Consider the following 25740-nt stretch of genomic DNA (forward strand, 5'->3'; position numbering starts at 1 on the left):
TCAATACAGTCATCTCACGGGAAACATCTCTTCCCTCACATTTGCACGCGCCTCGATAACGGGCTCCAACAAGCAGTATCGGGATCAAAATGAACCCTTTTGCTATTTCTTTCATCTGTACTGGAGAGAGGAAAAAAACTACCTCGTTTCTTCCAATTTATTTGTATGCCGTTTCAAATTGGTGCCGGCAACGACGTGAGCCGCTCCGGCGAATGGCTCCTCTCTGCCTTCCGTCACGGCGTGCCTTTTTTAGCAAAGGGGCAAAACTCTTGTTCCCAACACAACTTTTGGAGAAAAGTTGCTGGGGAGAAGGAAGCCACGGCCTCGTTTAAGGCACTTTCAAATGATGAACTGAAACCAGCGGCCCTCTTAGGAAAGCCAGTTAGCCGGTTGGCAGCTCTGTAACGCCAGGGCAAGGTCATCCCGGAGGGACCCCAATGATGGGACTGCCGATTGTCATGATTCACCCAGCCACGCTGAGTTTTAAAAGTAACACAGGAGGAATCCCCGGTCGTGAGAACGGGCCAGGGACAAGAAGTGGTCGGCCACTGCCCTCCTCATGCATGTGGTTTGGCCCCCTCCATTCCAACCTTCACAAAGGACAGCTGACGTGATGGCGGTGGTGCTCACAGAGGCCACGAAGAAGAAGCCCAACCATTAAGGCTGCTGTTTGGGTCCCTATCTTTCTCCCCTCCTCGGCGCATTAACATCCTACAAACGGGCGGATTCTTTTAGAATTCTCACCACATGCCCGAGCAAATGTAGACGTCGCTGTTTCAGTCAGGTATACATGCTAAAAATTCCAGCTCGTTCTAGGACTCCTCTGTTTGGAACGCTGTCCTGCCAAGTGATCCCAAATATGCGTCGGAGGCAACGCCTATGGAAGGTGCTCAGCTTCCTCTCCTGCCGTGCACAAAGGGTCCAGGACTCGCTGCAGTGCAGGAGTGTGCTCAGGACACAGGCTCTATAAACCTGGATCTTGGTATGTTAAGCCATACAGTACTCTCTTTGTGAGTCTTGAGAACATGGTAGCTGCTTTGCCAATGCATTTATCCAGCTCAACATCTGGGGAGAGGGTGTCGGAGATGGTTGAGCCAAGGTACACAAAGTCATGAACAACCTCCAATTCTTGTGTGGAGATGGTAAGAGAAGGAGGTGAGTCCACGCCCTGGCCCATGACTTGTGTTTTCTTCAGGCTGATTGTTAATCTGTCTAATTATACTGTTGATTATTGTTTGTGATTTTGTTGTAACCTGCCCACAGTGGCCTTTTAAGCCATATGGGCAGTCACAACAGGCAAGCTGTACGCAACAGGCCCCACCAGCGCAGGCCACTTGGCCCATCCACTTTGTCACAAAGGTCAGCTGTGACATTGACAAGGGGCAGAGAGACTCGGGCGGCTGTTGGCCCAGAGCTCCATTACATATCCAGTGCAGGTGTTGTTTCTGAGACCCTCCCGAACAACCTCAGGGACATGTGGAAGGGCGACAACTCACAGTATTTCAATGCGATAGAACAATCAGAGGTGGAATTTACTGTGCAATAACTAGTGGCAGGCACTGCACTGAAGAGGGGCTAATTCTGAAGGCGCCTCGTGGTGCAGTGGTTCAACTGCAGGACTGCAGCCAAGACTCTGCTCACCACCCGGGTTCAATCCCAGGTAACTGGCTGGAGGTTCACTCATCCTTCCGTCCTTCCAAGGTTGGTAAATTAACTAACTAGCTCACGGGCAGCGGGGAGCAAAGTGTCGCCTGCAAAACGAAACTGTAAACTGCTCAGAGAGTGCTTTAAGCGCTATAGGGCAGTATAGAAGGAACACACTTTCCTTTTTTGTTTCAAATTGTGAGGCACCATGACTAGAATAAGCATCTGGTTTTCCTCATTGTTTTTTTTTCTTCTTCCTCCGGCTTTAGGGATTCCAGACTCCCGCTGCTCAGCCTTCTGTCCTCTCCTTGCCCTCCGATTAACACGGCACATCCTCTGCAGATAAGCTTATTGGAAGGATAAACCCCTGAAGGCAAAGCTCGTCGGTTACGTACCTGAAATAACAGCCACCTTCCGGGAACCGTGCTCCTCCTTTGCTATTCTCTCGGCTTCCTCCATCAGCAGCATCCCGAAGCCCTGGAGGAGGAGAAAGAGGACAAGGGAACACATTTCTCAAACCAGAGGCAGCGTGTGATCTCGGGATTAGGTGGAAGAAGCGTCTTACACTCTGGAGGTGAGAGAAGCAGGACTGTGTGTCTGTGTGTGTGTGTGACTGAGGATATGGAGAGAACAAAGGAAGCACCATGACGGGAATACACAAACGCCACACTCGGGTCTGGGCTCCTTTCTGACTACGTGAACATGGCCAGAATCCTGGGCTTAAAGACTCGTAATTCGCACTAGCGTTGGCCCACCGAATCAATAGGGATTTAATGAATCAAGTCTTCCGTAAATTCCACCGGTAATGGGTCTACTCTGACTGCAACTTGCTACGCTAAAGGAAGTGACCCTTAGAGAGGCCCCCTTGGACTGGGTGCAAGGTTGTAGACACTCCCAAATCCCCACTGATTCAATGGGCTTACTCTAGCGTAGAGGTTCCCAACCTTAGGATTTTTGGACTACAACTCCCAGAAGCCCTTTCAACACCGGGATTTCTGGGAGCTGTCGGCCACGGACATCTGGGGAGCCAAGGCTAAGAACCACTACACGGGTGACGTTTACTACACCCAAAACAACAGGATTTGGGCCAGGATCTGGAAACACAACAATGACTGGAGGATGCTCAACTGCTACCAGGAGAACAAGAATTTCATGGCACCATAGAGAGGGCGTGACACATTAATCACACCAGACGTTCCTGAGGACTGGAGCCTATGCCATCATTTCACTCAGGTTCCATGCGAGATCAGAAGCCATCAATATTCCCTGGTGGTTGTGTATTTTTCTAAATAGGGCATGGCTAGCTTCTTCTGGAAGCTTGAAGTCATTCACAATCTCCTCAAGAACACCACCCTCGGGAGCATGACCTCTGGAAGGACTTTACGCACACACCTCCCGTTAGATCTGCTAATCACTGTGCCCTGACTGGTGGTTCTGCCTGTTGCCCAACTGTCTTGCAAGAACTTTGAAAGAAGGAAGGGGGGATGATGGCCAAAAAATGGGGAGCACCCCGAGTAATACAATATCACAAGACACTGGAATGGCTAAGGGGCCATACGGGGGGGGGGGGCGAAAAGGAACGCTGTCCGTCGCCTCAATGACACGTCCACCGCTCTCTCCCCGCACGGCAAGAATGAAGCAAAGAGGATGGACAGGACCCTGTCTTTTAAAAGATCAAGAACCAAGCATTTCCACCAACTGGAACAACTTTCTGGGACGGGAAATGACTCTGGTGTGTACCACTGAGGACCCTCAGAACGGTCAAGGATCTCAGCACTGGCTTTCCTGCCAAAACCATGGCTACGTGGATCCAACCACTAGGCCTCTAAGCCACAGCTGAAACCATCGCGCCCTGCTCGCCTGCTTTTACCTGATCAAGGAGAGGCTGGCAATGAGGAGCGGGTCTGGGAAGAGGACGCCATGCAGCCCCTAAACAAAGAGACCCACTGGAAAGGCAGTTGTGATTTATTCTCACTCCCACTCCTTCTACGCTAAATGCACCACGGTCCTAGTATCCTGTTTTGGGGGTGGGGGGTTGGGGGCAGAAGGGGGTGGCCAAGGAGGCAATTTGGCCAAGCGTCCAATTCGAGGAGACGGCCGGCTGCCCTGGCAAAACATTCCTTCCGCCCCGCATCTCTGCGTCATGAATTCTAGGTCCTCCATTTCCATTTGATTTCAATTTGTGAGTGTCAGGCTCTCTTCAATTGATTTCCCTCCCGCTACGCCTTCCACGTGCGTCAGCCACTTTCCGCTTTTGAAATTTCACTTTCAGGGGGTGAGCGTTCATTTTCGGCTCCCCTCCCCACTTCGCTTGCCTCATGGCTTCCCAGTCATTACTTTCAAAGGCAAGTCACATTTTAATGCACCTACAACTACCTGAAAAAGCTTTAAGGGGGGGGGGAACATCCCCTCTTTGCCGTATTTCTTTGTTTTTTCCCCCCTTTCTTTTAATCCATACTGAAGTTTAACCTGAAACATCAGCCCTGAAGGTTTTAGATACAGAGTGGAAGCTGATCAATTCTCCATTCTGGCAAAAAGCCCCCCCGACTGCCAGGCGAGGAGGGTACGAAAGCCGCACCTACTGGCTTCAGGCTGCTAAATTGGTTTACATGTATTTATTTGTGTTTCATTTACTGGAACTACAGAGAGTCAGCAGGCAGGTGCAGAATTCAGGGAGGGAATGAGAGACGAAGCATATCGGCTCCCTCCAAAGGTCCGAATCTGCTGGAAGAGGGTGACAGAGCAACTTAGGGTTTGCTTCCAAGACAAAACACTTCGTTTTAGTGGTCGATTCACATTTATGCGAGGGAAATGGCGTCACTCTTGGGAAGCAAATGGCCACTCGCTAACATGGTGCTGGTTGCGTCCCTGAGCAGGGGCAGTTTTGCTGCCAGGATTTATGGCAATTTCCTGCGTGCAACCTTGAGTTGGCAACACAGTTCTGGACGGCGTGGAAAACATTTCCTCCACAGATCAGGTCAAGACTACTTGTACTGCAATGCAGGGACGTTTTTCCTGGCATGATGCAGCTGAGCTTATAAAAGTTACTTTTAGGGATCACAAAACAGTACTTCTCTATTGCAAGTTTGCAGTCATTTTAAATGCAAGTTTTCCGTTTTTAACTGTACCGGACAATCCCCCGTATTTGCAGGAGATCCGTTCCGCAAATGATCACGAATGCCGGAAACTGCGCATGGGGGCGAACCCTATAGACCACTACAGATGGGGTGGGACAAACACATACAAGGCCCTCCCCCTTGTATCCTGTATATAAGATTGCAGTTAACCTCAGATAACTGAAACCGTGGATATGGGTCCTGCTATATTCACAAATGGAATACAAAAGTGATTGAATATCTTTTGGTATTAACCTAGCTTCTAAAATTCTATTGATTTTTAAGCCATGCTGTAAACCACTTTGTATCCCGTTTTCTGTGAGAAAGCTGGAAAACCAACCGACCGACCTCTCAGAACTTCCAAGCTGTGCTAAGTGAGTAATTCTGGAAACTGCATCTCAGGGAAGAAACTTTTCTACGCTCCGGTTAAATTAGGGCATGATCTATCAGAGACGGTGTGCACCCCGCCATGTCAGAACAAACTAACGCCAAAAAAATTCCCCACGACAGAGAAAAGCACAACCTTGGTGAGAACTAGGCCAGCATGTCCCTGACTTTGGCATCACAAAGCCCATGTGCAGCTCTCTTGAATACTCTGAGAGCTCCAAAGTAAAAGCTTAAGAGTCAAAATACAACACCGAAGCCAGGTATTTTGGCTATAACCTTCTCCCACGGATTTTAAAAAGGATTAGGTGCCCATGTGAGTATTAGTACTTCTTTTATTGGCTTTATCTCTATTCCACCTTCCCCTCCAAGGGGACACTTCGTGTTCTTGGGGCAGTAAGCCGTACGGCGGCCGTTGCAGATCTTGCATCCCGGCCGGGGATCACTGGACTCCCAACAACCATTCACTGTTGGCCAGGCCGCCTGTGGCTGATGGACATTGCAGTCCAACATCTTCTACAGGGCCACCCACTGGCTAAGTATTACGACAGTTACCCAGGACGAGCTCTTTGTGACCCACAAAGATCCCAGGACAATAAAAAAGGGTCCCGGACCAAACTCAAAACTCTCCGTTCCTGACCTTAAACCTTTCCTTGAGGGATAAGAGGCAAAACCTCAGAAAATGCCCAGCCCCAGAGAAGGAGGTGATCTACAGGCCAAGATTCTGATACTGCTTAATATGGAGGGGGGGGCAGTAGATACCTGGTGCTGGAACTTGGAGGGGTCCCGGCTACTGACGGGAACGACGCTCCCGTAGACGTGAAGCTCTCGGACGATGGAGACGCCTCCCTTCAGCTCCGCCCGGAAGGTCTCCTCCGAACACTTCCGCAGCCGGAGGAGCCCGATCAGGATGTCTTGCTCGGGATCCTCGTAAGCGAGGAAGGTCTCCCAGCCGCCGTTGGCCACATAATCTCTCCGGACCAGTTCCACCTGCTCAGAAAGAAGGCCCCAGAAGCAGTTGGAAATCATCGGACAGAGAGGAACCGCAGTAATTGGGTAACGCCGTGTAAAAAGAGACCCAAGCCAATTTCACGGCCGCGCGGGCAATTGTTTGGATAGGGAGAAAAAGAGCGTGAAATGGCTTCACAAACCCTCACCGGCCTTAGATGAGTCTTTAGCGGCCCTAGATGGAAGCCAAAGGTGAGATTATTGTATTTTCACGGGAGCCCAACCTTTTAAAACACAAACCATTTGTGGAAATGACACACACGTTTCCTGCAAACGAAAGCACAGCGGGCCTGCGACGAAGTATCTGCTGGCCATGTGCACTGCATCCCATCAGACCTGTGGAAGCCAGCGACACTGCGCACCATGCGTTATCCAACACATCTATTAGACCAGTGGCGGCAAACCGTTTTTTAGGCCCAAGTACCCAAACTGGGGAAGGGGGGAAACCAGCGGGCGGCGTGTCACGGCGGTGGCAGAACCAGAAGCGGAGGTGGAAGGCGTAATCCCGGGCACAGAGGTGCCTCGGGACCGCCTGTCGAAGAGCCAGCACCGCGGCTGCAGCCTCCTCCTGAGGTTTGGCTTGGGGGGGTTAAAGTAGCAATCTGGTGACTTATAGCTTGCATGCCCATGGAAAGGGCTCTGTATGCCAGCTGTGGCATGCAGGCCATAGGTTCGCCATCGCTGTACTAGACTGTCACATTCCTGCCCGCCCTCCCCCCTTCCACCCCCAGGGAAGGGTTATGGGAATTAAGCATCGGGTCAGATGCAACATCGCATGCAAAGCAGGGCGTGTAGACAGGGTCCTGGAGCCCTGAGGATGGACAGAGCACAGGGTGACATTTGGGTGGAGCTGACCCTCAGTTTCTTGTTTCCATAATTTCACTGCATGCATGCACACAAGGCTACGGAAGGGTAATGTACATTGCACCACGGCAGCCGGAAGAAGACACATCACGAACAGCACTGCCAACCCTACGGCAAAGCCAGGAAGGTGGTGACTGCGTCAAAACGATGTCACACGTCCCAGTGACTCATCTCAGAACCGCACCAAGGATCATTTCAGACATCGGCGCCACTGTGGGTTTATAACACCAGTCTGCCTATGCTTATTTAGAACCAAAGTCAGACTGCATGCAGGGTGGGTTTGCCTCCTAGTCGATGCATTTAAAGAGACTGACGTGCTTGCCTCTAAGGGGGGAAAACCCCTCTCAAAGTGGCTTTTAAAATGTTTGTATTTCCATTCCAAGCCACAATAACAAGACTACTAACTTACAAAGGCAATCGTGTATAAAAATTAGCTGAAAACTAAATCACGCTGTTTGGTAAAATAACAAACACTGGTAAATATTTGAACAACAATCAACAGTACCCAGAAGCAGGAGAAGTGAGATCACCTCTCAGTCTGTGTTGGCTGCTTGGATGGCAGCTTTCAGGAAAGGGCTAGGAAAGTAACCCTCTCTCAAACCACACAGAGATGCTGCCAGTCAGAGCTGGTCATATTTGGCTTGACAGATTTAGGGCACATGCGTCTGAAGTATTTTGATTCCCCTCCCCCCGCTTCCCATAATACAGAAAGTTTTAGACCTCAAAGGTTTGAATTCATTAAACTATATGAAGGTGCTTGAATGAGACTATAATCCAAACACATTCAATGGCTGAAATCCCGTTGCGTAGTTACACAAAAGGTGCAACTTTTCATGGCACGTTACCGTTAAGAACTCTCTCTGGGCTTTATCTGTTGCACGTTGAGTCCCGCAACAGACCACATCTATGGCAGTTTCTTAATTTACAGCCCTTTGCTCTTAAAAGCGACGCCTTTCGTGTAACCGCGTAACAGATCAGTGGCCTGATTCAAGAAAAAGCAGCGCCATCCGTTTCATTGGAGGCCCCTCGCTCTTTGTCCGCCTTCCTTCGCTTGCAGGAAAGGGTTTATATTTTTAAAAAGCAACACCCACAGCTCTGCAGAGGAGAAACCGGCCCCACCTGATAAGGTCTCACTTTGTGATGAATCTCCTGTATTCCGACTTCTCTCGTCCTCACATCTCGGCACTAGGTGAGGAAAAAAACAGAGACAACGCAGGCGACAATTACACGGGGGAGACACCGTGGGGCTACGGCATGTTGCCTTCTCCATCGCCTCCTCCAGAGTTTAAAATTAAGTTGGAATAGACGTACGCTAGTAATTTGAACCAGAAATGCCTCCAAATAAAAATGTTCACTGAGCCATCCCTAATATATCTTTAAGGGATACGTGTGTGTGAACACTGCATTCAAAATACAGAAACCTATCTGGTCGGCATCTGTTTCACAAAGCAATCTCTCTACCTAATGAAAAAATGCAATTTTTGCTTCAAAAATGACAAAGCCTCACTGAGGATGCAAAACTAATGCCGATCTGGCTGAAATCTAGTAGGAAGTCAAAACCATTCATTTATTCATTCATTGAATTCCTATACCGCCCTTCTGACCGATTGTCACTCTGGATGGTCTACAATGCTAATGACATATAGTAACACAAACGTACTTAAACATATAAATTAAAATTAACATTACATTTTAAAACAGATGGCAGTTAAAAGAATAACTACTGTAGGCCCACTATATCAATGGCGCTTATACAGGAGTTGACTCACCAAATCCCCACTGATTCTATGGGCTTACTCTATCTGCCACTGATTGCTGGATTTCAAACTACTGTGTTCCGTGTTGGAAAGAAACAGTATGTGGGGTGGGAGGCAAGTTAATCCAATTTTCTGCATGAAAACACCTGCACAAGTTGTTTGAAATTGCGGGGAAGGTGCTTTTTGCACAAAGAAATTAGGTGGAGAAATTCAATATAAGGAAGAACAGAGGAGGGGAAAGGCCGTGGAGCTCAGTTTAGACCAGATCCATGTGGTTAGCTTAGCCTAGAAAATCTTGTTCAGCATCTTCTGGATGGAAATGGGTCACATTGACAGTTCCTGGATTCCCAAGTGATATTTTGGATGTTCTGCTGGGGTGAACTAAAGCAAATGTAAAGTATTCTGCTCCTCTATTGCCCCAAAATGCTTTAAGCACTCTCTTGGGACTTTACAATTCAATTATGAAGGCTACACCTTGCTGCCCCCCCTCTCATGCCCTGGGGACTCCATTTATGGACCTTGGAAGGATGGAGGGCGGAGTGAACCTTGAGCCAGGTACCTGAGCTGGTGGGGATTGAACTCAGGTTGCGAGGAGAGTCCTGACTGCAGCACTGCCGTTTAACCAGATAGGTGGGATATACGTATATATAAATGAAATAAATAAAAATAAATAAACCTAGCTGTCCCCACAGAGGACATTTCGACAAATGTTATCATCCATGGTCCAAGGTGCCTTCTGCCACCTTAAGGTAATGTGCTAGTGGCAGCCCTTTGATGATTGGCGGGGAGATAGTGGGACTGAAAGAAAGAGGGAGGATCAGATCCCTTGTAATCTGAACATGACCAACTCAGGAGGAAAGTGTTCCAACAAGGCTTTGAATGTGCAGGGGCCTTTTGAAGACTCTCTGGGACTGCTCTTGGTCCAGAGTTTTACCAAAAGAGGGCTGATCAGGATTATCCAAGGGTCTAACGATCATTATGAAAGCTGTGCTGGATGGGATCAAAGTCCCCTGCTAGGCAGGCAGACAACCCCTTCATGAGAAGCTGACTGTAAATTTTTTCCAGAAATCCTCACTAATTTTAGATTAGGCATTGTTCAGTCTTGAGAGACTATGGTCACGTGCTCTGTATGGAGGACCTAGAACAGCTGAGAAGGCCAATTTGAGAGTGACAATTCCTTCCACACTGGAGACAAATCCAGTCTGTCCCCTGTCCAGCTCCCTGATTATGCTGGTTTCGGGACTGCCTCTTTCCCTCGGCCTGCTGGACAAGGGTCTCTTCAAATTGGGAGAGGCTGTGATGCAACGCCTGCCTTCAGGCTGAACGCTCAGACATCAAGGTTTCCCATCTGTTGAGGTCCATTCCTAAGGCCTCCAGATCCCGCTTGCAGATATCCTTTTATCGCAGCTGTGGTCTCCCTCTGGGGCGATTTCCCTGCACTAATTCTCCATACAGGAGATCTTTTGGAATTCGACCATCAGCCATTCTCACGACGTGCCCAAGCCAACGTAGACGGCGCTGTTTCAGTAATGTATGCATGCTGAAAATTCCAGCTCGTTCTAGGACTACTCTGTTTGGAACTTTGTCCTGCCAGGTGATGCCAAAAATCACTAAGTTGGGCAGTTAAAAAAAAGGTAAGAAGAACAGAAAAACTGCTGGGATACCAGCTCACATTCCCTCCCCAGAGTAGCTGCGCAAAGACCTCGAGGCATCTTGGCACCTTCCCCCCATGGGAGACCCCTTCTCTTATGGAGGTGAGCTTTCCTTGGTTCTCTGAAGACCAATTGGAGCGACCTTGGCTTCTGCCTCCTGTGGCGGGGGTTCCCAGCCTCGTGTGCACCCCCCTTGTCGGCCCATTTCCAAAAACTGTACCCTTCCCCTTAGCAAAAGGTTTACAATTAATATTATTGCTATTCTTCCCAATTGGTGGGTTGCAACTGTAAATAAACAGCTGAACAATGGGATTAAAAACCAGGGGACTTGTATCTGGTTGTCTTACCCTGTGGATGTACAGAAGGTGCCCTTTTCCCACCAGTATACCATGTTTTTCACATCCCCCCCCCCCCCCAAATGTCCTGGTTTATACCCCAGGGCAGGAATCACGGCCCTCCAGGAATAAACCAAATCGGATTATTTGTTGCATGCTTTTTAAACATGGCAATAACGTGTTCTTTTTAGTCCTGTTTATTTCGAAAGCCTGTACGCTGCCTGGGGGTCTTTTTTTAAAGAGAAAGGCAGGCAAAGTATTTAAAATAAATAAATAAATATAAATGCAGCCAGCTCTCCACATGCCTTGAGCAGGTCAGTAGGAATTTATCTCTCTTCTAAGCACCGTGCAACAGCTGTCCTGACCGGGCGAGGTTGTAGGAAAGGAGGAAAGGGACCAAGGTAAGGGCTAAGATGGCCAGAAGGCAATTAAAAATAATAATTGGGGACTCCTCCTCCCCCCCCCCTCCCCGAGGATCCTAGCCGTCCTGCTCTGCTCCCACGCCTGGGATCAAAAAATGGATCCTGCAAGCCAACTCGACTCTGAAACGGGTGAGCCCGAAGGAGAGACACCCACAACACAGAGTCGTCTTGAGGATTCGCCTCTACCTCGGTTCCCAAGTCCTTCATCCGAGCCAAAGCGAGTTCCCTCAGGTTACCATGCTCGACTCCAGAGCTGACTAAAGGCATGGGGATATCCCTGCAAGCAAGAGAGAGAGAGATAGAAAGAGAGAGACAGAGAAAAAGATTGTTAGAAAAAACACAACCACTCACAACCACACCAATGAAGTCTTGCGAACGCACCAACTACCCTTTTCTCAATGGCTTCCCTGGGGCCACCAGTGCTCTTGACCCGGGTGGCCAGGCCGGGGGGGGGGTGCTCTGGTCCTTGGGATCACGAAGAGTCGGACATGACTTAATGACTAAACAACAACAATCGGTCACCTAAAAAGAATATCTCCCACACCCCTTAGAAAGTAAAAAGGGGGAAAAGTTAGAACAACCTCTGATGATTTTTTCCTCCTTATGTTCTGGCTGCCAGCTTACAGCCTGCTCCTCCAGGCACGAGAGGTGATAGGGAAAAGCTACGATCAGGGATGGCAATCCCCAGACGGCCGTGGCTGGTGGACTCTAAGAGTCGGACCCCAACCCACCTGGACAGAGCTGTCTCAGTGAGGGTGGATCTCAAATAGCAGGCTTGAGATTGGTGCCGGGGGGGGGGGGGATAACGGTGTACAAAGACAGCCTCGCAGACTCCCCTTCCCCCACAGCAGGCTTCGTAGGGTTGTCATCCCCCCCACCCTTTGCTCTCTTCTGCATCCAAACCATTGCCACCCCCCTCCACACATCAGAATAATAATTAGCTCCCCCGTTAATTTATTCACCCGAGAGCAAACACAGCATCATTTAGCCGTCAGACTACATTAGCGGTCTTCAAACGGCGGCAATTAAGAGCCAATAAGCGTTCCCCCACTCAGCCCAGAGGACGTGATGGAGGGGGAAGGCAATTTCCATCTAGACACACTGGAAGGACAGCAGCCCCACGCGGGGTGTGTGTGTGTGTGTGTGTGTGTGTGTGTGTGTGTGTGTGTGTGTGTGTGTGTGTGTGTGTGTGTGTAGAGAGACACACAGAGAGAGAGAGAGAGAGAGAGAGAGAGAGAGAGAGAGAATCTTGTTCCTAGCAAAGAACGGGGCCCATGCATGATTCACAACGGGGATGGGGACAGAACTGCACTGGGACCCTCGCAAGCAGCCTCAGCTGCCCTCTCCAACCTAAGTGGTGGTCTCCGTGGGTGTGACAGCACGCCTGGTGCCGTCTGCTGCCAAGGGCACCTCATCTCTGCAGCTGCAGAGGAGTCCGGAGACATCGGGAGGTACGGCACGTGCCCCCAAACAGGAGTCGTTCACGAGAGCAGCTTGAATGGAGGCAGATCTTCTCCCCCTGAATCCCCTTAATCGAGGGTAGTGTTTAAGACACCCTTGTCTAGATCTCCCAACGGCAAACAAAGTATAAAACCCATTTCTGGCAGGAGGCTGAAGCAATCAGCCTTGTGCATTCAGAAGTCCATGTTGTCCTTCACAGTACAGATAAATAATAATGTGCCAATCAAGTCAATTCTGACTTGTTTAGTCGTTAAGTCGCGTCCGACTCTTGGTCCAGCGCTCACTTCCATACATCGCTACTGGGAAAACTGTAGCTTTGACTAGGCGGACCTTTGTCAGCAAGGTGAGGTCTCTGCTTTTTGAGATGCTGTCAAGTTTGTCATTGCTTTCCTCTCAAGAAGCAAGCGTCTTTTAATTTCGTGGCTGCTGACTTAGGGCAACGCTTTTTCAGGGTTTTCTAGGTAGGGAGGGTTTTAAAGTCGTTCCCCATTCCCTTTTTCTAGCTGTGCCCTGGGACTGCTGTGCAGCTTGCCCAAGGCCACCCAGGCTGGCTCGATCTGCAAGACACACCGCACAGAATCCAACTCCCAACCAGAGCCAGATACCTAAACCACCAAGCTATCCAGCTAGCTACCAGAGAACCCAAAAGGATCACCGGGGGGGGGGGGAGAGTCACGTGTCATGTTTAAGATGGTCTAAAGGATCCACACTGGGTGGATAGCTCAGTGGTTTAGGTCTCTGGCTGGGGAGCCAAAGGCTAAGAGTTCAAATCCCCGTGGGGCCTCCTGGGAGAAGAGCCAGCCTGGGTGGCCTTGGGCCAGCTGCACCGTGGTCCCTGGATGTGCCCCCAGAAGAAGAGGAATGGGAAACCACTCCTGAGTACTCTCCACTTACCAAACCTAGCAAAGAGTTGCCATTAAGTCAGAATCGACTTGACGGCAAGCTAGGTCCTTTCACACAACAGTCAACAATCCAGGGAGGTGCACCCTTGAAGGAGAGTGAGTTTCCAAGACTGGACCTGAACTGAAGCCTCTTGCATTCTTGGGTTTGGGCTCCTCCTGCCAGGCTTCACCTCTTCCCACCTTGCAGGAAGACCTGAAGAGGCCATGTCTACTTGGCTCCTGCCAGCCCTTTCGGCCGGTGTTCGCTGACTGGATCCTGGGACACTCAGAGGCTCTTAGGAGAGGGTCGCCCGCCCCATTGCCGCAGCCGGGCCAGGAGGGTCCGAGCTGGCTGCGGGCATGGAGCCCTCCGGTGCAGGTCTCGCCAGGTGTGGCCGGCTGAGGGATGAGACCTGGGCACGTTCTTTCCTGCTGCTAGCACACAAAGCGTCCAAGCCTACGCCCAAATCGCTGCTGGGACTCCTTGAAGCCAGCAGACCTCATGTTCAATCCGAATGTCTAGCCCGTACAAAGTAAGAGTAGTGGCGTCTCCATTTGGGGAAGAGGGAGGACAAGGTGCTTTCTCCCTCTCTTTGTTTTATAAAAATGTCTTTGAAAACCTAAAGGGTTCAGAAAGCAAAACCAAAGGGAAGAGGCGGATGCAACCTGCACTAGGGTTCAATGAGGGTGGGAAAGGGACCCCCAACCTCCTGCCCACTCTAATGGAGTAGCAAAGGAAGCCCTCCCAGGCTGCCCCCCTACTCAGTGCCCTGCAGACAGCTTTCACGGCAGATGGGTTTCGAGGTCCACCCCTGTCCATACAAACACATAACGGAGGTTCGCTGCGACGTCAGCAATGTGACGGACCAAGATGAAGCATCTGGTATCAGCCCTGTTCCTTTTTATTAGCTGCTGCCTTTGAGGAAGCCAGCGATCACGAGAAATGGTCTGCCCTGACAATTACAAACGAGACATTTTCCCTTTGGTAGGGAAACAGGCTGGTGATAAATGTGAGGTTTAATTCTGTGCTGTGTTCTTGGCTGGCCACTGACGTCTTAGCTAAAATAGGACAATGTGTTCCTCCTTTCATTGATAAAAGTTAGTGGGCAAATGATATTGGCTAGTAAGAGTTACAGTGGGTGGAAGGCATTTTTTGTTGTTTAGTCGTCAGATCGTGTCCGACTCTTCGTGGCCCTATGGACCAGAGCATGCCAGGCCCTCCTGTCTTCCACTACCTCCCAGAGTCGGGTCAAATTCATGTTGGTCACTTCGGTGACCCTGTCCGTCCTTCTCGTCCTCTCTCGTCCCCTTCTCCTTTTGCCTTCACACTTTCCCAACATTAAGGTCTTTTCCAGGGAGTCTTCTTTTCTCATGAGATGGCCAAAGTATTGGAGCCTCTGCTTCAGGATCTGTCCTTCCAGGGAGCACTCAGGGTTGATTTCCTTTAGAATTGACAGGTTTGTTCTCCTTGCAGTCCAGGGGACTCTCAAGAGTCTCCTCCAGCACCACAATTCAAAAGCATCAATTATTTGGTGGTCAGCCTTCTTTATGGTCCAGCTCTCGCCTCCATACATCCCTACTGGAAAAACCATAGCTTTGACTATTCGGACTTTTGTTGGCAAGGTGATGTCTCTGCTTTTTAAGAGGCTGTCAAGGTTTGTCATCGCTTTCCTCCCAAGAAGCAGGAGTCTTCTAATTTCGTGGCTGCTGTCCCCATCTGCAGTGATCATAGAGCCCAAGAAAGTAAAATCTGTCACTGCCTCCATATCTTTCCCTTCTATTTGCCAGGAGGCGATGGGACCAGTGGCCATGATCTTAGGTGTTTTTTTGATGTTGAAGGCATTTACAGATACCTATTCCAGGAAGGCTATTATAGATACCACTGGGAAGTTTTCTATATAAGTAAGCAATATAAGTCTCACTTTACTTTTTAGAAGCTGAGCAATCCTTTGCTGGACCCCTCCAGCATAAAGGTGCTCAAGTGGCACATTTGCATCCTTAGCATAAAGGGACAAGGGACCACATTCTCCCTACTTAAAATCCCCTCTTTGTGAAGTGTTTGGTGTTCTTCCTTTTTGCAATGGCAAGCAAGCGTGAAGGCAACATGCGGCTGGATTAACAGAAATACACTGTCAAGGATCAAGGGGAGTACTAACAGTAGGACGGCCCTTATCCATAGGATCATTATCCGCCGGTTCCCTTATCCGCAGTCTGAAAATATCAAAAATAATAAAAGAAAAATCCCCCAAATATATATTATCAGTGACAGAGTTACCGGAACTGGCCACTAAAGGGAGCCAGAAACCATGTTATGCATATCATTTACTATTATAATAGTGTTTGCTACAATCCACGTTTTTCAGCATCTGCGGGGTGCTTGGAACTGATTTCCTGTGGATGCGAGGGTCATACTACAGTATATTATACTCTCTTCTGCTTTGATCATTCCTCTCCTAGAACCCTGTGTCCAGGTCTGGGCATCCCAGTTTAAGAAAGATTAACAACAAGCTGGACCATGTCCAGAAGAAGACAACCAGGACAGTAAAAAGTTTGGAAATCCAGCAAGCTTGCTTTCTGTAAGTTCTAGAGGGTAGAACCAAATTACAAGAAGGGTGATTTTGCCTAAACGTTAGGGAGAACTTCTTGAAAAGAACATCTGCTTGACAGAGGAACGGACGGTCTTGGAGGGCGGTGGCCTCAGCTTCGCTTAGAGGCTCATCCACTGAGGTTGTATCGAGCAGAGATGCGATACCTGTGGATTTCCTGCTTCGGCAAGGGGCTGGACTCAAGGATCCTTGGCTTCCCTTCCTGCTCTCCAAGGCTACAATTCTCTGATTTCGCCCAGCCCTGTTCTACAGACTGAGAACGACCGACTTTTTTAGGGTTTCGGCAGGTTGGTTTCCTGGCCCTCCCCTGAGATGCTGGGAACTTAACGGGCGTGCTACAGAGCTACGGCCCCACCCGCCGTCAAATCATCCACCGTTTACCTGCGGGTCAACTGTCACAAAGGCAGTTTCCCGCCAGGCTCTTACATCTGATTAATTCCCAACTCCATTTGAAAACTCATTTGGCAATCATGGCCTGGAGGTTCAAGAGGTCGCCATTTGTGGTGACTCACGAAAGAGGAGCTGCTGCAGCATCAGGGTATTGAGTGCGAACCACAGTGACCACGTGATGATCTCATCACTGGTAATTGAGAGCCTTCTGAGTCACAGGGAATGGCGTAAGGTCATTAGAATTACAATGGACGCTGGCACAGGAGGGGCAAGCGGTACCCAGGTCAATACTCCTAGAGAAGCAATGCGTTTGGAGAGGGCAGAAGCAGGCAGAGTAATCTGGCTGAAATAAGAGACTGATCTGGGAGAAGCGTGGACCCCCCGAGTCACCCTCGACGGCTCTGTTATTTTACTCCTCATTAGAATCCTAGAAAAGTAGAAGTTGGAAGGGGCCTCACAAGGCCATCCAGTCCAACCCCCTGCTCAGGGCAGAAAGACCATCCAAGCCTATCTGCTTTGCCGGATTGCCATAAACCACAGGGGTGGGCCGAGGGTTACCTCTGCACTCGATACACTCGGGTCCACGGGGGCACGAGGGCCAGAATTCTCGCCACCAAATCCACCAGCGTGCTTGGAGGGTAACTCTTGTACCGGCCGGTTTTCCAGAGCTCGTACAGGCCGGTGCCCCGGATGACGAGGGTCGGGTACAGCTTCATGCCGTCCGGGCGGAAGGCGGGGTTCTCGAAAAACTCCTGCAAGAATCGGAAGCAGAACACGGAGGTTAAGAACCGGGGAGCCCAGCTCGGTGAGGTCTTGCTGTTCAGCAAAGCTGCAGACAGAGGAGAACCACGGTGGCTGCAGGTGGGAAACAGAAGCAGGGAAGTGCCCCGGGGGGGGGGGGGGAGAAAGGCAGCTCCTTCTGCCATCCACTTCCAAAGCCAGAGATGCGGGTCAAGGAGGTTGGCAGGTCTTTGGGCCCGAGTGCCAAGCTTCGAGTTGGAGTCGTTTGCCCCCCCTTCCTCCTCCCAACCGAGGCTTGGGACTCGGTACTAAAGACGTGCACTATTAGCCCTGTGCCAGTCAGCCTCTCTGGCAGCAGCATTGGCAAGAAGGGAGGCCCACAGGGACTCCACCCGACGACCCCATCAAAGGGGTCTGAGCCGAGTTGCGGGTCTCTCTCGGAAACTCCTGAACTGAGTCGGAGTCAAGTTGCCCTTGCGACTTACGTTGGACTCTACAGCGAGTCGCGAGTCCTCCTCCCTACCGAGTGCCATGAAACATCCCAGAGAAGAAGACCCTGGTGGCGAGAGTTTTTATTCACGAGCGAGGCAGGGACCCTCCCGCCAGGGTGCTCTCGCAGACCTTCCCCGTTCCCGCTAGGCTTTCCTTAATCCCTGGGCCATAACGATGGTTTCCCCAGTTCTAACACTCCTGACCAAATTATCAAATGATCTCCATCACAGGGTGCCTTGTCTTAAGGATTGAATTTGTCCTCCCGACTCAACCAAGCCATTCCTCTGCTCATTGGAGCAATCTTTCACAGATTTTTTTAAAGTCTACTACGGCCTGCCTTGTCCCTAACACAGGGAGCCCAAACAACAGGACCACTCTCCCCCCCCACAAGCCAGAGCGAGGGGAGGGCCGCTCCACCAGGCAGCAAGGAAGCCTCCCTGTTCAGGGACCTGACACCCTTCAAAGCTCTTGGTTGGCAGGTAACAGCGGGAGAGATTCCGCCTGCAGAAAGCGCCTGAAAGCGGAGTGAGCAGTTTGTCCGCTTTATGTTGCCACTGCCGTGAGCTGTCAAGTCGCCTTGCACTTGCGGAGACCCTCGTGAATGCGCAACCTCCCGACAGGTCCTGTCCTTCCCTGGCCCTGGCTCAGCAGACTCAGGCCAGTGGGGCTTCCTTTCGGGGGGGGTAGCTGTCTTGTTTGGGCAAAGCAGTTCGTTTATAATCACGAGCCATCAAGTCCGTTCAGAAGGGATTCTAGGGAGAAAGCAGCCCAAAAATGTGTTAATTTTTATGCTTTAATTTTGCATTACTCGTTTTCACGCTGTTCTCTTTTTACATTAATGGACTGATATGCGTATTTCATTTTTATACTGTTGCCATGTTATTGTGGTTATTATTTAATATAGGGGTCCCCAACCTTTTTCACCCCGCGGACCAGCTGGGAAAGGCGGGGCACCCCCTGTGCTCATGTGCATGCGTGAACAAGTGCACACTCTCGCACAAAAAAGTGCTCGCTCGTGTGCATGTGCAAACGGCAGCACAGAGCTTGTGAGTGGGTGCGCGCACTCCTGCGCATGCACAAATGGTGCCATGGCGCTTGTGTGGGCATGGGCGCACCCATGCGCATGTGCAAATAGCAGCACGGCACTTGTCTGGGTGTGCGCAGCGCTCACACACGCACATGCGCATCAGCTGTGCGGGGGTGAGTGCGTGCAGGGGGCGGGGCAGGTCTGTCTCCGCGGTCTGGTCTGGCTCAAGCCACGGACCAGCACCAGGCCACGGACCACAGGTTGGGGACCTCTGATTTAATACACCGTGTTTCCCCAAAAATAAGACAGGATCTTATTTTAAATTTTGCTCCAAAAACACATTAGGACTCATTTTCAGGAGATGGTTTTTTTTTTTTCATGTACAACCATCTATGTTTATTCAAATACAGTCATGTCCTCTTCTTCTGGTTTATGTACAGGGATGGAGGTTGGGGTTTCCCTTCACTGGGGTTTATTTTTTGGGTAGGGTTTATATGACAAGCATCCTGAAAAATCGTACTAGGGCTTATTTTCAGGTTAGGTCTTATTTTCAGGCAAACAGGTATGTTACTGTGGTTTATTTTGTTGTGAATCACCCAGAGTGCCTTAGCAGCCAGATGGGCAGTATATGAATGAATGAATGAATGAATGAATGGTTTTCCCATGGACCTCTGCTCTAAGAGCCTCCCGTGGCTTGCCCAAGGCCACACATGGGGCATGATACAGGACGGCACTCCTGGGTGATTTCAGCCAGACCTCTTTCCCGGGACCCACAGTGGGGATTTGAACTCCTAGCCAACTTTACAACAAGCAAGTAACGAACGGAGTGAATGCAAACTAAGTGTCATTACTGGCTTAACCAGTAACAGTTTCTTATCATTTTTAAAGGGAGTTTTAAACGTATTTTTCAAGCTTAAAGCTTTAAAAAGAGACAGAAAGAGAGGGAGAAACAGAACAAAAACAGCAAATGAGAAAATTAATGAGCAAGTAGCAAGTGATTTTTTATAAGTGTACAATTAACCATGACAAAAAAATTAATTATTTAGAACAAGAACATAATGAGGAAAGGGAAGGAATCACTCAGAGGAAACTTTCCAGGTTCTGGATAGATTAGACAGCTCTTCGGATTAATCTAGCAAGGCTCTTTATGTCCTTGGGCTCCTCAGTTTTCTTATCGCAAGATGACGGAAGCAAAATCATAAATCCCCTGCCTTACACACCAGATACTTTTCCACATGACAGATGCAAAGCAGAGTAGATTTGATTTAAATCAAATCAATTTAAATCACAATTAAATCCTGCCAGGTGGATAAAAATCACTGGTTTTCTTTTTAAAAACACACACCCAAATTTGGATTTTTAATTTTTTAAAAATTTTTTTAAAAACCACTGATTTTTTTATCCACCCTGCAGTGATGTAAATCAATTTCATAGAATTGGGGTAGGGTTGGAAGGGACCTTGGAGATCTTCTAGTCCAACCCCCGGCCCAAGGCAGGAGACCTGAGACCATCCTGGACCTCAGAACCTTCCCGGACAGATGGCTGTCCCATCTTTTTTTGAAAACCTCCAGCGATGGGGCACCCACCACATCGGGAGGCGAGCTGTTCCACCGCTTGATGGTTCTCACCGTCAGGACATGCCTCCTGATTTCCAGGTTGGATCTCCCTCTGATGGGTTTCCACCCACAGGTTCTTATCCTAACCCTCAGGAGCAATGGAGAATCAATCAATGCCCTGTTCCCTGTGGCAACCCTTCAGATCTTAGGTAAGGTAAAGGTTAAAGGTTCCCCTCAACATTTTAGCCCAGTCGTGTCCCACTCTAGGGTGAGGTGCTCATCCCCGTCTCCTGCCAACTTCCTTCCCAGAGCCGGCCTATCAGCTGGATTGGGGGGGGGGAGCTGGCTTGGAGCTGGGAGGTTGGCAGGAGGTGGGACAAGCGTTGGGAGTTCCCTCCATCGCGTGGATTCAATCTTACGATAGCTGGCCTTCCGACCTTGCAGCCCAGAGGCTTCTGAGGTTTAACTCTCAGCGCCACCACATCCCTTAAGAATTCTGCAGAGGCAGAACCCCTGCACTATGATTAGAGCACGGCCTTGAACGAAGTCATCGGGCTGCACTGCGGCTCAAAATGCCGCACCTTCAACACTCCGCCAAGCAGCTCGGCTTGATCCGAACGGGCAGCCTTAGGAACTGCCCCACGGAAACGTGTCCATATCGGCCCTGTCTCTGGCATGGTGCGTACACAAGGTGGAGACGTCTGGCAAATGAGCCACAACCCATATTTAATGGGGAAAATCGTTCATTTAATTAGCAGAAGGCATTAAGAAAAAGTGGAAAGGGGGGGAAATGACGTTCCCCATGGTCATCACCACTAATGGCACTGAGAGGGGTCCTTTGTTCACGCCCTCATAAACCTGCTCACAGTACATTTTGGCGCGGAAACTGTTGGTTTTCTATCTACATAAAGAGGACAGTTACTTGGAAATGTGAAAAGAAAGTAGGGAGCTTCTGTCCTACGTGGTGGATGTGCCATGAGGCCAAGGACTTTTGGAAAAGGATTCATGAAATGATAGAGAAAATTTTAGGGGTTAAAAAATATTTGACACCAGAAATTTCCATATTGAGTATATTACCAGCTACACTAAAAAAAAAAACCCAACAAGACTTACTTATCCTTACACCTGATATAAGCACCTAGCATTGTCCATGCCAGTAAGTGGAAGACAACAAAGGCGCCGACCAAGGAGGAATTTATTGAGAAGATTTTGGAACGAGCAGAAATGGCTATTTTGACAGATGCACTAAATGATAGACTGGATAATAATAAATGGGAACCTCTTTAGACCTGGATGAAATCTACACCGATTTAAGTTGAATAGATTAGATTAATATTAGGTTAGAGAGTGTAAGACACGATGAAATGAATGAAACATATTCTCATAAATCACACTGGTTGCAACGGATAAAAAAGTAGAAAAAATACAATAAGAATATTTAGTAAAAAAAGAAAAGAAGAGGATAGTTACTCAACTGTGCCACAGCATGGGTGATATCCTGCTTCGGCAGGATAGGTATGTGTGCAATGAGTTACTTTTGCCCCCCTTTCAGCTGAAAATATGCCACGGAAAGGAAAAGAATTCTGGACAGCCGAGTCAATAAAAGCAGTCGCTGAGCGCAGGAGTGGCTCACGGCCCGGGACGGAGGACTACCACACCCCACATTTTTATGAGTGTGTGTCGAAGTGCTCCTTTGCCTTCGTTCCAAGCTGCCTTTGGTTAAAAGATTTAAAAAAAGTAGACCTCAGTAAGAAAGTAGAGACAAAGCCAAAGGGAGGCTGCAGTCAAGAAATGGGAAGAAGGCTGAGACTCGGAAGGCCACCAATGAAAAAAAATAAGATTCCTTCGAGATGCGGTGCAGGAAGAGAGCCTTGCGGATGCCCCGGACGGCCAGAAAGAGGAACGAGGGGGTCCTAGATCAGATCAAGCCTCAACTCTCTCTCTCTGGAGGCTAAAAAGGCTGAGAACTGAGGCTTGTCCTACTTTGGGCACAATCGTCAGAAGGCAGGATTCTCTGGAGAAAAGACAATGAAGAGGTGGGAAACGCGGAAGGCAGCAGGAAAAGAGGAAAGACCAAAGACGGGATGGATCCTTAAAGGAAGCCACAGGGTTGGGTTTGCAAGAGCTGAGGACCGGACATTTCGGAGACCGCTCACCCCTGGGGTCACCGTAAGCTCGGCCCCAAGAGCCTCGGGTGCCCTTTAGCAGTGAAATAGCTCCTGTCCAGTTCCGCTGGGCCTCCCTCCCTCTTTCTCTTTCTGTCTTTGGCATCTCCTGAAGACCTTGGGGGAAAAATAATAATAATAATCAGCAAGCCTTTAAACAACCTGCCGCCTTGATGGAGGTTTATGGACTGCTGCTGCTTCTTAAGTGATGCATTTTTAGTGCTGCTGCTATTTTTAGAACTTCCATATTACTGTAATTAACTGCATCATGTTGAGGGGCGCCGGTATCCCTGCATGTCTCGGAGGGCTTTCAGCCGAAAAGCAAGAGACAGGCGGTCCAGCAACACCGATTGACAGCACCCCCATCATCGCTATGAGCGGCAGTCAACGACGGCGGTGACAAGGACTTAATCTCATGGAATCCCATGCCACTTTACACACTAAAATAGGTGTCCAGTGTTGAACTTCTGCTGGATACGACCCATTATGACATCTTCTCTCTCTTCCTTAGACCTCTAAGGTTCTGGGTTAAGGAGCAGGGTGACCCAAGTCTTTCTGCCCCACTGAGAGCTGCCACAGGCGTGGCAGGAAAAGGCTGGCGGTTGGAAGGGGGGGAACAAAGCTCAAAACAGTAATGGCTGCACAAGAGCCCCCGCCCACTGGGTGATAAAGGTAAAGGTTCCCCTTGACAATTTGTCCAGTCGTGTCTGACTCTAGAGTGCGGTGCTCATCCCCATTTCCAAGCCGTAGAGCCAGCGTTTTGTCCAAAAACAGTATCCGTGGTCACGTGGCCAACATGACTAGACATGGAATGCCGTGACCTTCCCACCGGGTGGTGGTAACTATTTATCTACATGCATTTACATTCTTTCTAACTGCTCGGTTGGCAGGAGCTGGGACAAGCGACGGGAGCTCCCTCCATCCCGTGGATTCAATCTTCCAACTGCTGGTCTTCCAACCTGGTAGCACAGAGGCTTCTGCAGTTCAACCCGCAGCGCCACCATGTCCCTACTAGGTGGTACATCCTACTAAATTGGCCAGTTTAATGCTTGTTGGTACTCTTCCATGGATGGAGGAGATGGAAAGAGCTGGGTGCCCCCCCCCAAAAAAGGTATGGTGCACCGTGGTGAACAGACGAGAGGGTCTGTTTAGAAGCATCGTGGGTCACCAGCTGGGGCCAGAATTCAGAGGTGGGACATCATGCACCTTGTTCTAAAGGAGAATCTAACTTCCTAAGGCTCTGCCAGAGGACATCTCTCCTTTCATTCATAAAAAACATGCTGCCGGGGGGGGGGGGGGGAGAGGCAAAATCAGGATGCCACTAGGATTGGACACCGCCGGTACTTTTTAGCTGCTGCTTTAAAGAATTATTTTTTAAAAGCTCAGAACAATTTGTTCATGAACTGTGAACTATGGCTGGTGCATTACTGACCTTGCAATGGTATTGCATTAAAAAAACAAAAACAAATTAGGAAAAAAAGCTGACAATTAAATCCAGTTAAAAGGGGTTCTTGCTCTGGAAATCCACGGCTTCTCAGAATCGGCAACAAATATTGTGCCCGTATCCCTCAGTACTTTGAAAGCTTATCTTTTCTCTTTCTTCGGTTTCCCACTCACACAACTTTGCATGTACTGTACATATTGGAGCCAGCAACCTCGGTGGGGCTGAGGGCCATTCTTCAGACTTGCTGGCAGAGTCAAGGGGCAAAGGCTGGCAGAGAGGAGCGGCTGAAGAAGCTAAGTGGCACATTTATTTATTTCTGCGCTGGCGAAGTTGGCAAAATGGGTTCTATCTGAAGAAATGTTCTTTTTGCTGAACCCCCACGACCTCTAGCAGCCAGTTAAATATATATTCTCTCTCTCTCTCTCTCTCTCTCTCTCTCTCTCTCTGTGTGTGTGTGTGTGTGTGTATTGGTGGGGGGCACAAGGGTCTCCCGGGATGCACCCCCAAACATGACAAAACTGCACTCTACATCCCTGTCAAGGAACAAGACGTCACTCTGAACAAAACAAGTTTGAAAAAGAATATTGGCCGGATGGATACTTGTGGGTAAAAAGTGCACTCCGCGTGTCTCAGGCCGTGGATCTCAAAAGCTGCCACTGAAGTCCATTCCTCTTGAAAGGGGCAGAACACCGTTTCCCCACCGCTCTTGCTTTATCCTTGTTGTACACACTTGAACAGACTAATGCAGCTCTGTTGCTGAAAATTTCCACTGATGCCCATGGGCCATCCCTAACAATCAGGGAGCACACAGCCAAAGGGGCAGGTTCGCTGCGTAAAGTAGCCCATCAGGGTTAGCTAGAAGGTGACTCCGCTCAGGACAGGTTGTTCAGTGGGTTCTGCCTCTCCCTGCATCAGTACGACCTCTACCTAGCGAGGTATGGCCATTGCGAGTAAACCAGTTGCACAGGCTGACTCGCAAGAGGCGGTAGATTAATTCTGTGTTCCTAATCCAGGCGGCACAGACAGAGTTTCAGAAACCGCCCTCCTTATCTCCTTCTGCATTCTTGGCAGGCCAAGGAACAGTTGGTGCCTAGGACTGCTTGCACTGCTTGTTTCCAAACCCACAGGGCACCCGACAGCCACTCCACTGTTTACACACACACAAAAGTAATCAATTCTGCCACTTTCCCCCTGAGGCTACAAGAATGAAAGTCTTCTGGAGAGAAGAATTTTGCCCGCTTCCTGGAGCAAGTGTCCCTCTCCTTCCCAAAACTAAGCAGGCTCCACAAAGCATCTTAGGATCATCTAAAGCGATTAAGCCAGATATTAAGAACCACCACCACCACCACCACCACCATGCTTCTACAGATCTATGGATCTATGATTTGGAGAGGGTTGTGGTTTTGCTGGAAGGGGAGAAAAAAAAACCACCCACTGGACAAATGGAAGTTGACTTGCGTGGCGTTGGATGGAAAATGTGGAATGCTACGCAGACGCACAGTGCGGAATCTGGACCCTTGGATTTTGTTTTAATCAAACAAAATGGAGCATATTGAGAACCTCATCTGGAACCCTGTGTCCAGTTCTGGACACTGCACTTCAAGAAACTGAAGTTGACAGAAATTGGAGCAAGTTCAGAGGGCAAGAAAGGTAACCAAGAGATTGGAAACCAAGCCCTAGGAGGAACAAATGAAAGAACTGGGCAGGTTTAGCCTTGAGAAAAGACGACTGAAGGGTGATATGAAAATACTTGAAAGGCGGTCGTTTGTACAAAGGAGGGGCAGGATCTGTTCTG

At 49.4% G+C, this 25740-nt stretch overlaps 1 protein-coding gene across 2 annotated transcripts in view; it reads right to left on the reverse strand.

The window, feature by feature from the left end:
- ELP3 (elongator acetyltransferase complex subunit 3) overlaps nt 1-25740 on the reverse strand; it is an 83818-nt gene that overhangs the window by 17928 nt on the left and 40150 nt on the right. For both annotated transcript variants that reach the window (XM_072986025.2, XM_078381367.1), the window contains 5 exons: nt 17079-17272; nt 11369-11459; nt 8136-8201; nt 5907-6134; nt 2040-2121 (listed from right to left, as the gene is read on the reverse strand). In XM_072986025.2, coding sequence (XP_072842126.2) covers nt 2040-2121; nt 5907-6134; nt 8136-8201; nt 11369-11459; nt 17079-17272 — 661 coding nt within the window. The remainder of the gene's footprint in view (nt 1-2039; nt 2122-5906; nt 6135-8135; nt 8202-11368; nt 11460-17078; nt 17273-25740) is intronic.

The sequence above is a fragment of the Pogona vitticeps genome, chromosome 1 (assembly GCF_051106095.1).
Source record: "Pogona vitticeps strain Pit_001003342236 chromosome 1, PviZW2.1, whole genome shotgun sequence".
In the NCBI taxonomy this organism is placed as follows: domain Eukaryota; kingdom Metazoa; phylum Chordata; class Lepidosauria; order Squamata; family Agamidae; genus Pogona; species Pogona vitticeps.